Source organism: Xenopus laevis, chromosome 2S, assembly GCF_017654675.1.
Source record: "Xenopus laevis strain J_2021 chromosome 2S, Xenopus_laevis_v10.1, whole genome shotgun sequence".
NCBI classification, from domain to species: Eukaryota; Metazoa; Chordata; class Amphibia; order Anura; family Pipidae; genus Xenopus; species Xenopus laevis.
In genome coordinates this window covers 1,770,380-1,785,944 of record NC_054374.1, presented here as the reverse complement: position 1 = coordinate 1,785,944, position 15,565 = coordinate 1,770,380, and the positions used below count along the sequence as shown (strand labels likewise).

Below are 15,565 nucleotides of genomic sequence, written 5' to 3'. Positions count from 1 at the left end.
GAGGGTGCTAAAAGTCTGAATAAAAATAATCAAGTTAATTTATTGATAAATAAGGTAAAAATGTGCATTGGAGTTTCAAAGTGGTTTTAATAAAATAATGAGAAATATTTGAATTTTAGTAAATAGCCCTGATTGTCTTGAGGCGAAGTGGAGATTTGCAAATGGCACACTAGCGGGGAAATTCAAATTTCTGGTACAAAAAAAATCACAAGTTTGAATTATATTTTTGAGCTTGTCAATTCAAATTTTTTTTAGTTTTTTTTACAATTTTATTCAATCAAGGTTTTATATTTGGATTTTTTAATATACTGTATAAACAAACATTCAAGTTTTTTTTAATTGTGAGTTTATTCTAAGTAGAAAAAAACTCTAAAACCTCACAAATTAAATTTTTGATAAATAAGCCCATAGGTGACTTGAAATCACCTAGTAATCACCTAGTAATATTGTAATCCCCTTAAAGTGACTGTTCAAATTCTTTTCATATATTGGCATTGGCCTGTGCACCAGTGCTTTGAGGGCCATAACAATAGCATGCAAAATGGGGGACTTTTTCGAGCCTAGATAACAGATAAAAGTTGGACACTAAGGGGGTTATTTATCAAGGCCCGAATTTATCTCAATATCGGCTGCTACAAACTCTGATCTAAGCCGCTCGGGTTTTTAATGCTTATTTATTATTACATTTTCCTGAAAATTACCTTTGCGGGAAAAGCTCAGATTTTCACGATTTTTTATTGAATTTTCCCCGAAAACACCACATTTTTCGGAGTTTTCACCCGAAAACTCCAAAAACATAGTGAAATTGGCCAAAACCCCAGACACAACCAAAAATCAAAGGGACTGCTCCCATTGACTTTTATGCAACCTCGACAGGTTTGAGATGCCCTGTTTTTATATTTGGGCTTTTTAGCCCTAAGGGTTTAATAAATTCTGAAAAAAAAATTTAAAAGCCTATCATAACACTAAAAAAATCAAAAATTTTGGGATTTAGGGGATTTTCGGGTATTCGGAGTTTAGAAAATAACTCCCTAAGGATGAGCAAACTTTTCTATCTAGAATAGAGTCATGGCAAAATTTGCTCCGAGTATGTTTATTAGTGATGATGAAATCTGTCCTGTTTCACTTTGCTGAAAAATTAGCAAACTTAAAGAACTTGTGAAAGGCAAGAAATTAGCAAAACACATTAAAATCAATAGGCGTCAAAATCATTTTGATGTGCGACAATTTTTACATGTGCAACTTTTTTTTGGAGTCAAATTTTTGCAGCAGTTTCATGAAAAAAATTTGCAGGTGGTGAAATGCAGAAATTTACGGCAAATCCATGGCTGGAGAATACATTTGCCACATCAATAATGTTCATCACTAAGGAACACAGTAATACAGTTAATACATACAGTCATATAAGTCATCACCAATGCTTTAAACTATCTCATTGGTAAAATATTTGTTGTCCTGTATAAAGTAGAGCATTCTTTGTGTTCCAATAAAAAGTAACTTTTTGTGTCAAATGCTGACTTGAATACTGGGCTAAAAAAATATCAGTCTAAATTTGCAAAGTAGATAACAAAAGAAAAAAAATTAAACAATATATTAGTTGTGGAAAAAACTATACGTTTAAAATTAAAAGCATAAATCTCTCATGGGGCGTGGCCAACCTTGATGGAGGAAGCACGTGCGGACTAGGAGCTCCTCGCCTTAAAAGATCTTCTAAGCCCGAAAAACAGCAACCAGCTTAGGCTGCTAGACAAAATCGGGTCAGGAGTTATCGGAGGTAACTCGTTATACAAAATGGGCAAGAAAAAGCTCAAGGATTTAGCCCCTACCATGTCTCCATACCTGCAAAGATCACAGTCGCAGAAAAAGCAGGCCGTAATGCAAGATGGCGCCCAAAGATCTATTGCGCACCAAGAGAGAGACTCACCAAGCGCATTGGAGACATATATACTGATGATGTAGCTCAAAGGCTGGGGCTCTTAGAGGACGAAAATTATTCATTAAGAGAGGAGTTAACATACCTTAAGGATACCTGTGAAGACCTGGAAAACAGGTCTAGAAGGCAAAATCTGAGATTTAGAGGAATCCCTGAGACAGTGGGAGGCCCTGAAATTGTGAAGTATTTGCAAGATTTATTCTGTGATCTTTGCCCCCAAGTGTCCTCAAAACTTTGGATGTTGGACAGGGCCCACCGCTCATTGGCCTCAAAACCCCCAGACAACAAACCGCCAAGCGACATAATTACGAGGTTTCATTACTACGAAGGCAAAGAAATAATAGCCTCTGCAACACGTTCTATGCAAACAGTGGAATTTCATAACCATAAATTGCAGATATTTGCAGATTTGTCGCCAGTCACCCTGGCCAAGAGGGGAGCTCAAACCAATCACACAGAAATTGAGAGAAAACAAAATTCCTTATCAATTGGGTTTCCCCTTCAAATTGGTTGTCAATCATCGGGGCACAACACACTAACTCTATAGAACCCGGCAAAGGGAAGTAATTTGCTGGCAGCATTAGGGCTTCAATCCAAAAGCCCCAACACCTCACCACGACAATCTCCAGTCAAACCAACACTCACTCCTCAATGGAACAAGGTTCCTACTTCCTCACAATAACCCAGACTTACACTAAGCCCCTCTCCTCCAGCAAGAGAAGGTAATTATACCTAATGCATCACTCAACCTCTGATTTAGTTAGTTACCAAAGGTCATTTGGCAGGGTGCTCTTTTTAGCTCATAAATGACTGGATTAACTGAGGCAGGACATTTACCATCCGGACTTTTGCACTGCCAAATAGGCATGTCATATGCTTCTTGTGCTACCGGATGTTTCATACAAAACTTTGTTTTTGTTTCTATTATTTTCATCCTTGGAACTTGGGTTGAAAACGCATGCAATGTATCTGGGCTCAGGACCAATGCTCTGTTGGGAAATAATTCTATTGGTTTGCAATTTATTTGCCATAAGTTGATAGATGCTATGAAGCTATTTTTGAGACATAGGGGATCTGCCCTACGAGAGTCAACTTCCTGTATCAGTTTAGCATCCAATCATTCTATAATTAATAATGGTTAAGTTGATATTGTTAAATGTCAAAGGTTTGAACAGTATAACCAAAAGAATTCTGACTTTCAAGGAATTGAGGCTCTCGAGGGCTGATATAGCTTTCATACAAGAAAATCACTTTGATGCATCCAAACCTCATAAACTGAGCTCTAAATATTTTCCAAACAGTTACTACGCTTCCAGTAAACAAAAGAAAGCTGGAGTGGCCATACTAATTCATAAAGACTGCCCCCTTATTGTCAACCAGGTCATTAACAATCCTGAAGGACACTATTGACTACAATTAGCTACCTATACAGGAATTTCAGTTAGCTTACTTAATATATACTCCCCCAACAACGGCCAATGTTGAAAAACGGCCAATTTGCCAGACACATGTCGTGTGGCAAAGGCTTAATTGCAGTTAATCTGCTTTTGTGAGTGTTTCCAAAACATTGTCATAATTTGAATCTAAATAGGATGCCAGAGGCGGAGCATCCAAGGAACCACCGCAGGAATTGATTGAACCAATGCTAATCAGTGTAAAATTCTGTCTTGGAAAAGGCAATATGCTTTCCTACAGAGGATCCTACAGAAACACCTAGATATTCTCCATCCCTACTTAATAATTGGAGGTGACTTTAATATGACTTATTCACAAATAATGGACCTCTCACAACAGGCCCTAAAGCAGTCATGCCATAATATGTCCAGAAAATTTAGACAACTAACAAGACAGTTCTCTTTATTCAATGCACGGCGAATCAATCACCCAAACGAGAAACAGTATACATTCTATTCTAACCCCCACAAACTTCACACACGTATAGACTACTTCTTTATTTCACATCCCTGTTTGAAGCTTCATTGCTCCACAGATATACTTCCCATCACATGGTCTGATCACTCCCCCATTATCCTACAATTACAACTCGCTACTCTTCCAGGCCGAGAACCGCATTGGCGATTAAACTATCCTTCATGATGCTGACACAGTTAAACAAATTGAGTCAGCACTAAAGGAATATTTTCAATTTAACACAAATTCAGTACAATCTCTGCCAACCTTGTGGGAAGCCCATAAAGCTACAATCAAAGGCAGATTTAAAGCCCTTGCAGCACAAAAAAAGAAGCTATATTTTAATTCCTACAAGGATCTACAAACCCAACTACGCATGTTAGAGAACTCCTATAATACTCACAATTCTGCCACTTTGCTGACACAAATTCTAAAAGTAAGGAGTGAATTGAAAGCAGCTAAATATAAAGAGATTGAGAAAGCTATGGTATGGACTAAACTAAAATACTATGAGAAAGGAGACAAGCAACATACACTTTTAGCGAAAAAATTAAGGGAACAAAAAGCTTCGACCAGGATAGCTGCAATCAAAACCCAGTCAGGTCAGTTAACATTTAATCCTGATCATATAGGGCAGTTATTTCATGAGTTTTACCATAAGCTATATAATTTATACTTGTAATTGGCAGATGATAAAGACTCAGAGCCAAACCCTCTTACAAATTTTCTCACAGAAGCAAACCTGCCAAAATTCATGGAATCGGACCTGCAAATACTTAACCAAGGTATCACTCCAGGGGAGATAGCAATGACTCTTAAATCAATGCTGAATGCTAAATTTCCGGGACCTGACGGGTTTACATATAAATACTATAAGACTTTCCTACATATCTTCTCTCCACTTCTTACAAAACATTTTAATGAATACCTTCAGGATACCCCTATTTCACATACAGATCCTACTTTATACCTAGCTTTAGTCCCTAAAGAAGGAAAGGATTCAACATTAAGTACCAATTATAGGCCAATAGTCTTACTAAATTCTGCTTTAAAATTATTTTCCAAGATCCTTGCTAACGGTCTCGCCTCCATCCTGCACACCTCATACACAAAGATCAGGTGGGATTTATTCAGGGTCGGCAAGTGGGGGATAAAACAAGAAGGACCATTTTATCTTTTAGAAGTTGCCCATAAGCAGAAACAACCAATGCTCCTACTAAGCCTAGACACCGAAAAGGCTTTTGATCGCTTAAGTTGGCCTTTTCTATTTGCACTTCTTTGCCATCTAGACCTAGCGGGCCCCTATTTAACAGCACTAAGAAGCTTATATAGCACTCCAACAACATATCTTAAGCTTCCAGGTCAAGCCCACAGTCCTATTTCAAACACCTGTTGGAGGCAATGGGGAGAAGTTGGCTCATTAATACACACTTTTTGGTCCTGCCCCAAACTACAAATTCCCCCAGCTATCCAAACAGTCCCAAATCTTAGCTAACCAGATTTTAACAGCTACAAGATTAGCTATAGCAGCCAAATGGAAATCCACGGACCCCCCAACCTTAACTGAAGTGATAACTCGGGTTAATAGTAATCGATTCTTTGAGGAAAGAATAGCTTTTTTACAGAACAAAACCCCTAAATACTTACAGGTCTGGTTTGTTTGGGTACTTGGGGGTCTGGCAGAGTAAGGCACACGTGCCAACAGGATAACTCAAGATCTGTTATCACAGAGTTTTACTTTTAGACATCGTTGATGCTAGCTCTAATTATGTTATCAACCCAAGGCTGACTGTTCTTGTTCTTTGTCGTTTTATTTTATTCTTTATCTTTATTACTCACTCACTTACTTTTTTTATTTTATTTATTTATTTATTTTTCCCACTCCCCCCCAATCCCTTTCCCCTTACCTCACCCCCCACCTCCTTTTCTACATCTCACTTTTCTTCTTTAACTACCCTTTAAACTTGAGGGAGATTCATGGACCCTGTAACTGTTCAACACTGTTTGTGATGACTTGTGTTATTATGTAAGGCTCATGATTATGTATGACTCTTTTTCATACTAATAAAAAAAATATAAGTTACAAAAAAAAAAAAAAGCATAAATCTCCTATAGGTTACTTACAGGATATTCAGATGTACAATACCAAAATTAATTTTAGGAAAATAGAAGATCTTAAGTATAAATGATCCAATCTTAAGTATACTGGGCTGATTTTTTTTTAAAATTATTTTTTTATTGAAAGTGAAAGTTTATTATACTGAAAGTGAGGGAAATTAGCTTTTTCAGTTGTAAACTTTCCCATTAACATGGATTGTGTTCATTTTAATGGAATGCTTGTTAATTTCCGGAGGCTTAATGATTCATGGGGACTTTAGAGCTCAATGCTGCTGCTCAGCTCTAACACCCCACAGTACAAAGCTGTGTTTAACTGCTTGAACTAGGTAAATACTTGCTAAAAATTAACACATTGATCTGCTGCTGTTATAAATGTGTATTTATTACATGCTGTCCCTGCTTGCCCTGTAAAACCTGTAGATTTTTTGTGATTAAAATACAGATATGTGATTCCTTATCCACAAATCTTTCATCCAGAAGCTCAGAATACGAGAAGGTGACTCCCATAGAGTTAATTTTAAACAATATATTATAAATTATAAAAAAAAATTTCCTGTAAAAAAAAAAGATTACCTTGTTTTGAATCTAAAAAAACTGCATGAATCCACATTAGTGGCAAAACAATCTTACTAGGTTTATTTAGGGGTAGATTAATTAAGGGTCGAATTGAAAATTCTAATTTTAGAGTTTTTTTATGGTCAAAACTGTCAAATTTAACTAGGGAGTTATTCAAATTCAAGTTTTTTTAAAGTTTGAATTTGATTTTCAAGATTTATCATACTCTGGCCCTTTAAGAACTCAAATTTGATTATTCACCACCTAAAACCTTTCAAATTGCTGTTTCAGTCAATGGGAGACGTCCAGGGATCACTTTGGAGTTCTTTGCAGCCTTCCTGACATTCAATTTTTATTCTCTGAAAAAAACCCGAATCGAGTTTTATAAATTTTAATTGAATTTAATACGAATTTGATTCATGTTTTCGGGTTGATTCTATACATCTGAGTTTGAAAAAATTAGATTTTATTAAAACAATTCGATTAGTTGAATTTCAAGTTCATGGGAGTTTATGGGAGTTTTAAAAAACCTACATGAATTCGAAATTCAATCCTTGATAAAAAAAGATTGAGATTTCGAAATTTGACCCTTGATAAATATGCCCCATAAAAAACCTTTGATTTTATTAATCATCTAAACAAATTGTGTCACTGATTTTTGTCTTTAAGGTCTGTTTTTTATTTATAAAATTTTTGGAATGTATTGGTTACATATTTGGTTATTTATCTTATGACAAGCTTAAGATTTCAAGGTAACTGGGGTTCTCCTCAACAAGGGGTTTAAGATTAGAGCATTTGGAAATTTGTTTTGGACATTGATGGATTATTTGTGAGAAATGTAGATTTACTATTCCCCAGAATCTAAAATATATAATACAGGATTTCATTTTATTTCATGTATTGAATTAGAATGTTCCATATAATGTAAAATTAAAGCAAACACATTTAAAATACTTCAATTTAATAATTTGTAATAGCATATATATTATAAGCTACAATTTACACACAAAATGATCAATTTGGCCGATTATATTTAAATATATGCTTCATATTTATTTATATGGCTATTGTGTGGCATTGATTAGACCTAGGAATATTTATGTTTTCTGTAGATAAGTAAGTATACATGTCTAACATTTTCTGTTTTGAAGTGTCAGAAGGGTTTTTGCTATTTTGTCATACCAGCGCCATATGTACATTGAAAAGTTAACTGACAACATAAATATATGTCTTTATTAATGGTTCAGCTTCCTCTTTAGGCTGAGAACTCTCACTGTATCATCATGACATGATTAATGGTATATTGGTAAATATATGCACCTAGAAAATAATAAATACAAGAAAAAATATGATATATAAGTACACTTATCTATTTCTGACAATTTCCAGGAACAGTATACAATATATACACATTTATCATAGCAATCATTTCATCCAGGGCCTATCTATTGTGTTGCAAAGCATTACATTTTGGCAGCACCGAAGGGCAATTTATTTTAGTTTTAGGTTCATAGTTATGAAAATCTTTAAAAGAAATTTTCATTTGTTTCATTTCAGCTTCAACTTTGAAATACTGTATTGTTCTGCTACAATGTAGCGTATCTGAAATATTTTGATGACCAGAGCCAGCTACATTTTTTGCATGATTAGCATAAAATTCATGTTTGCAGCTTCTTAAAATTATGTAAAGCCTTCAGGACATGAATAACAGCTCGTACACATTCATAAGCATAGAAATAAATGCCACCAACACAGTCCTCTGGGTATTGCACACATAAACAAGTTAGAATTCTTTTTTTCTGACAAGAAAGAGAAAATGGGTATTTTAAGGTAACTTCAGGTTAATTCAAACCATATTTTTAAAAGTCTGTTTTTCCTCACACCTGTACAAATGTGTATTGTCAGAGTACGAGAGCTGGAACAATGTTGGATGGGGGTTTCTGAAAACCCCTCTAAAAGCCTTGGCCTTGGTCTTTTTCTGTATTTTTTTTGTAGAGGGAAATTTTGTGCATTTCCATTAAATCCTGCTTATGGGTCTGTACCTACAAAAGTGCACTTGACAAAAAATTGTCATGTTTTATCTGTGTTCAATAGTGATGGGCAAAGCTGATCCACTTCACTTTACCCAAAATGCACACAAAAACTTTGCTTGTCACTAGCGTTCAGCTTTTACCATATTGTAACCTACATTCTGCAGGACTTCTTGGTCAAAAGGGGTAACCTCAGGTCTTTTTCTTCATTTTGGATCACACAGACTTGTGGCAATTTATCAAGGGAAAGCAGGATGAAAAGTGAAAAAAATATGGCAGATTTGCACCTTGCCTTCATATAAGTAATTTTGTATATCTTAAAACAAGAGTTACACATACGATTGCACCTCGGTAGGGTTTTAGGTGGTGAAGTAGGGGGTCGAAGTTTTTTTTTAAAGAGACAGTACTGCGACTATTGAATGATTTTTAGTTCGAATCGTTCGAGTCAAAGTCATAGTCGAAGGTCGAAGTAGCCAATTCGATGGTCGAAGTAGCCAATTCGATGGTCGAAGTAGCCAAAAAAAACATTTGAAATTCAAAGTTTTTTTTTATTCTATTCCTTCACTCGAGCTAAGTAAATGGGCCCCTTATTGTTACTGTTACTTTTTATTACTCATCTTTCATTTCAGGCCTCTCCTATTCATATTCCAGCCTCTTATACAAATACATGCATTGTTGCTAGGGCAATGTGTATCCTAGCAACCAGATTGCTGAAATTGCAAATTGGAGATCTGATGGATTAATAGTAAAATAATGAAAATCAATTGAAAATTGTCGTAGAATATCACTCTCTACATCATTCAAAAAGTTTACTCAAAGGTGAACAACCCCTTTAACCTTGGACCCCCAGATGTTGCTGGACAATAACTGCTAGGTCATTTTATTTATACTTATATACTGAAGAATGCTGGCAGTTGTAGTCCAGCAACATCTGGGACCCCAAGGTTAGAAATACATTACATGTATTTATTTTCCATGAATGTGTAATGCTTCTAAATATCTTGGCATTAAATTGAGAGTAATCTTACCAGATCATTACTGTTAACACTAAGACATGTAAGCAGATTGACCCTTCTAGCTCAATAAGCATCCCCAATGTTTCAGCTGAAAAATGAAAATGCCATTTATTAAAGGAACAGTTCCATGTCAGAATACATTTTATACATAGGTAATTTAAAAGTGAGCCAGAAAAACAACAGAAGGAATAAGTAAGATCAAGTCTCTCTCTCTCTCTCTATATATATATATATATATATATATATATATTTCTCAAAAATGCACTCACATACTAGGTGGAGGAGGTTGTGAGTGTATTTTCGAGCAAGGAATAATTATTCATTTGCACATTTAGAAATTCCTTTAGAAAGGTGAGTGCTGGTACAAATAGTTTATCTACTTTATATACAGTTTATATATATATATATCTTTCTTTGGGTAGGGCAGCACTCAGCTTCTTGTCGATCCCTGGGTGCAAGGTAAAAATGTTCCAGAATATAGTAAATCAGACCAGCAACACTGGGATTTTTTTCAAATCAAGGCAATTGTATTAGAAAATACATGTACAATAGACCTGAGGTTTCGGTCCCATCAGGGACCTTTCTCAAGGCTGTGTTCCAATCATATACATATACTTTAGGTAAACTAATCTGTGAACTGTGTATATGTATATTTATATATATTGGCGTCATGATATACGTATAGTATGGCTTATATATTATTTATTTATAATTATGATATGCATAGTATTTCCCTTGACAAATAGCAAACATTTAATTTTACAAAAATCATTACTTAAAAAATGATGTAATTAAAAAAAACACCTGTGTGACTTTACCTTCATTTGCCTATTTTCATCTTTAGATATTCATGATCCAAACAATAGGAAACCAGTCATGGTTTACATTCATGGAGGTTCCTATATGGAGGGTACGGGAAACATGATCGATGGAAGTATACTCGCAAGTCATGGAAATGTCATTGTTATTACTGTTAATTACAGGCTAGGAGTTTTAGGTAAGTAAATCATGTTTATTTGCATTCCAGTAGCATTTCCTGCATTTTTTTATCCCTCCAGAAAAGCTGAGCAAACAGTTTCTGACAGATCTACGATCTGATCAAATCATATACTGTAGATTCTAGTTGCATAAAGCGTTCCAAGAAAAATCAGCTGCACTTCCATATTGCTTAGGCTAGTGATGCTATGAATACTGAGTCAAATATAGAGGTTCATTTCACTGATATTTAAATATAAACTAAAGAAATGACAGTGTCCTTCAAAATTGATTGATTTCTAGAATCGTGTAGATTTGTCACTCAGATTTTGAAACTCAGATTTACCCAAGAAAGATGTATCTTGTTTTTTTTTCTGTTAAACAACTGTATTCAGTTATTGAAGTGACAAAGGCCTTCTTCCACGTTCCTTCATTTCCAAATCATTAATAAAAAAATATATATTTATGCAACTAAAATCTATATTGAATATAAGTAGAATATAGCACTTGCAAAGGCCTTGTTGAAAACTGTTCAAAAACAAAATATAAGTATTATTGTTGAACTGTATTTATATTTATGTTGATACTAATTTAAATTGCTCTCAAGAGCTTACACCACTTAGTCTAATATGTTAATATTTTGAGCTAAAGTTGGATTCTATAGAGGTAATTTTTCAAAATAAACTTGGCTAACCTTTATCTCAAATTAAAAACTATTTGCACAAACACACCAGTTGGGGTAGTTAAATAAAGTATTGTGTTTTTTTATGTATAGACACCCAAAGGATGCTCCTCTAAAGTCATTGCCCTAGACAAGTGCCTCGGGTTTCTGCATAGGCTATATTAATTATTACTGTACAATATTGACTCATTATTACACTGTAATCAAACATGAGAAGGGCTGAAATAGTGATATAGAGTGTTTTGCAACAGAAAGGATATACACAGAGCAAACATGGATTTCATTGGAGAATAAATTCGCCCATCACTACTTTGTTCCACTCAACCAGGTCCATAATTTTGGAGCACTTAGATCTGCACTTCCCCCATGTTCTATGTATGAGAAACGTGCTGGATGTGGCACATGGGTGGTGGCAGGTTGTAAGAATAGGACTGACTTCTGTCCTCCAACAATGCACTCTACACTTCTTGATGAATCTCTAATCTGTGCAAGTTATTTCTTGAATTTAAATTATTTTTAGTTTTGTGACCTCAACTATATAACAATAGTAACATGCAAGTATACCAATACTGCATTGCTAGTTAACATATAAGTACATATGGAAGTTCAGCCATACATTTTCAATCATTTTGAGACCTTATATAATCTATTAAGGAAGCACAGTAGCTTGCCCAAAGGTGCTGATACTAGAAAGCAATCTAGTCTAATTTAAATGAATTCATAGGCACGAGGGACTCAAATGCTACTTCTGCTAAACCATTTCAGGGTTCATGTATCTGCTGACATTATTAAATGTATAGAAGAAAACCCCCAAATATTTGCAGTATGAATCACTATTACATGTTCATGATTCTTGGGCTTTGATAAATTGGGGTGAGTGCTTGCAAATATGTTGCCGATTTCGCATTTGGCAAAAATTGTCATTTTTAAAAGTGTTTTGTGTTTTTAGCCCCATATAAGGCTTTTGGCAAACAATATTGTCAGCACAGTGGAGTGGTGGTTAAGCTTTCTTGCATGGCCAGGGCCTTGAGTTTGATTGCAATCATTTCATATGTTGCACCAGTCTTCTCCCACACTCCAAAAAATTGGGTAGAGACAGATTTGAATGGTGAACAATCTCTGTAAAGTGTCGCATAATGTCAATAATCAATAATGTATTAGCATCCTGAATTTATGTTATATCTTGTGCAATTTATTTAATTTATAATAATGAAATTCTGAACTATGTAGGTATCATCACATTATATATATTCTTTATTATTTTTCCTAAAATTATTTCTAGTGTGTAATTTCTTGCCCTCAGTAGGGACCATCATGTCTATATAGAATGTGTGTATATAGAATGCTATATAGAATACTTAAAACAATAGCTTGGGAAACTAATTTACACTAAAAAATGAAAAGACATGGTTGTCTTTTTAATTTTCCTTACAAAGCAGCAGTTCTCTAATGCCTAATGGATGACATCCTAATTAATCATTGTATTGATCCCACAATCCTATTCCCCAATGGTGGTTTGAGGGCCCTCAAAAAATCGCATTCCAAGGAAAGGTTATTCTTTTGCATCTAATAGGACTGGAGATCATTGGTTCAGAGTTATACAAAGTCAGCAGTAGATCATTTGTTTACATTACATTTTTTGTAAGTAGATTGATGACATATGACCTGCTTCCCACTCAGATCAATGAGAGCTCAAGAATGATAACACATTCAAATCTACAGTATTTTCATATCGATTAACCTATGATTCCCCAATGATTATGAATTGGTTGACACTTTGTAATTTATAACTAACAAACTGTAGTTTGATTAATGTTTGGGAACTAGTTATTTTCACATTTATACAAGTAATCTATAGATGCATATTTAAAGGGATACTGTCATGGGAAAAAACATTTTTTTTCAAAATGAATCAGTTAATAGTGCTGCTCCAGCAGAATTCTGCACTGAAATCCATTTCTCAAAAGAGCAAACAGATTTTTTTTATATTCAATTTTGAACTCTGACATGGGGCTAGACATTTTGTCAATTTCCCAGCTGCCCCCAGTCATGTGACTTGTGCCTGCACTTTAGGAGAGAAATGCTTTCTGGCAGGCTGCTGTTTTTCCTTCTCAATGTAACTGAATGTGTCTCAGTGGGACCTGGATTTTACTATTGAGTGTTGTTCTTAGATCTACCAGGCAGCTGTTATCTTGTGTTAGGGAGCTGCTGTCTGGTTCCCTTCCCATTGTTCTTTGTTAGGCTGCGGGGGGGGGGAAGGGAGGGGGTGATTTGCTCCAACTTGCAGTACAGCAGTAAAGAGTGACTGAAGTTTATCAGAGCACAAGTCACATGACTGGGGGCAGCTGGGAAATTGACAAAATGTCTAGCCCCATGTCAGATTTCAAAATTGAATATAACAATATCTGTTTGCTCTTTTGAGAAATGGATTTCAGTGCAGAATTCTGCTGGAGCAGCACTATTAACTGATGAGTTTTGAAAAAAATGTTTTTTCCCATGACAGTATCCCTTTAAGGAAAAAAATCCTTATTCTAATTAAAAAGCTATAGATGTCTTTATACATATTAAGGAGGTGATCCATATATCCATAAATAAATAATAATTCAACTGAAGAATAAAATAAGAAGTAACCTGTAAGACTGTTGTGTTCTGTCACTGAGCAAAGGCAAGTAGATGGGAGCCTATATGCTGGGTAACATGGAGTAGATATATTATTAGGGTTTAAAATTTGCATGCTAACATTGTGCTGTGACTGCTTATGATTAACTACTAGAGTGCATGAGACACATAACGCAGAATACCATGGATCTGTATGTCTGTTAACATTTTAATTTGACTTTTGAATAAAAGGAGGGTTTTATGGAAGTATGAGTTATGGGATACTTTTTGTATTTTTTATTAATGTGGAGTATAGTTATAAATGGCAGAATAGAGTCTAGATGCCATATAGAAAGGTAAAGAGAGATATAATGAACAACTTAAAGAGATACTAACAGGTATTTACCTGATGCTTTTACCATACCTTTCTTACCCTCATGTTCCTCTATGAGGTGGCTGCCATATTTGTGTAGCAGTAGTTCGTTAGTATGAGAAACCGTAACTGACAGGTTAAGAAGGCACAGTCATGTTGGCAAATATTTTTAAAACATTTTTAGTGTCAGTATCACTTTATGATCCAAAACAGAAATGAAAATGAATATACAATGATTGATAATTGGCAGGCAGAGACAGAGACCAGTAAATGGGCCAGATGCAAGCAGTTTACAAATGTTAATCCAATTCACAGGCTGAGATTCAGGATCAGGGGGGATTAAAAATGAAGCAGGGGAGAAGAGGTTGAGGTCAAACCGGGAGATCAAACATGAAGCAGGCTGGGTACCAGGACAAGGTCTCAGGGACTTGGAACCAGGAACAAACAGAGACCAAGGCAAGGAATCAGTGGAGATATAAGGTTAAATCAGGCTGTGGCACTCAATGACTGGGAGTTGCTTGTAACAGCCTTATAAACAACCAAGAGGTCTAGGCAGGCAGCAGGAAATACAAGTTTTTTAAACAAGTTAGAGGAAAAAACAGAAGATCCAAAGCAATAAAGCAAGGAACAGGGACTAAAGTATAAGGAACAAGGTAGACATTCAGAAACAAGCAAGGGACTCAGGAACACATACTCAAGAATTTGGGAGCTAGAACAAGGAAAGTCACTCAACGATCCAGCAATGGGGGTAGGAGGAGTCTGGCTGAAATAGGCCCTTAATAACTGAATTACAGACAACCTGCCTTAATCTATCTGAGGGTGGAGATTGTGATGGTAGCAAAGGTAGAACCAATGAAGTCCAAATGCCTGGCTCAGCAGACATGTATAGAATACCATACAGGAAAGGGTTAAAAACCTGAAACCCAAATTTAATTAAATTCTGACCTTGCAGTGGACTTTTTATAAATTAGGCGAAGATACCACAGGCACTCTCGGGCATAATGAACATTCAAAGAGAACCAAAATTTGATGTGGGGGATTATATGAAGTTCCAATAAATTCATTTTTCATTATGCCTGTGAGTGGCGCCAGTACTTTTTTACTATTGACTTTAATATGAAGCAGCCAGGATTCATTTGGAATGTGGTGAGTGCCGGTACGTATGATGCATACAAATATATATATATCACAGTCCAGTGAATAACCGCACTCCAAGGCAACCGTTATTCTGGCATATATAGCCGGGGTATTCAAGGAACCAGCACTCCCATATAAAACTTCAATTATTTATTGTGTTGTACCAATGTCCAACGTTTCGGTCCTTGTTAGGACCTTTCTCAAGGATGATACAAAACCGTTTTAACCAATGTTAAA

General features: G+C 35.4%; 1 protein-coding gene across 2 annotated transcripts in view; it reads left to right on the top strand.

Annotated features, from left to right (window-relative positions):
• Positions 1–15,565, top strand: part of LOC108709161 (neuroligin-4, X-linked) — a 164,113-nt gene that overhangs the window by 94,095 nt on the left and 54,453 nt on the right. For both annotated transcript variants that reach the window (XM_018248768.2, XM_041583311.1), the window contains one exon: positions 10,408–10,560. In XM_018248768.2, coding sequence (XP_018104257.1) covers positions 10,408–10,560 — 153 coding nt within the window. The remainder of the gene's footprint in view (positions 1–10,407; positions 10,561–15,565) is intronic.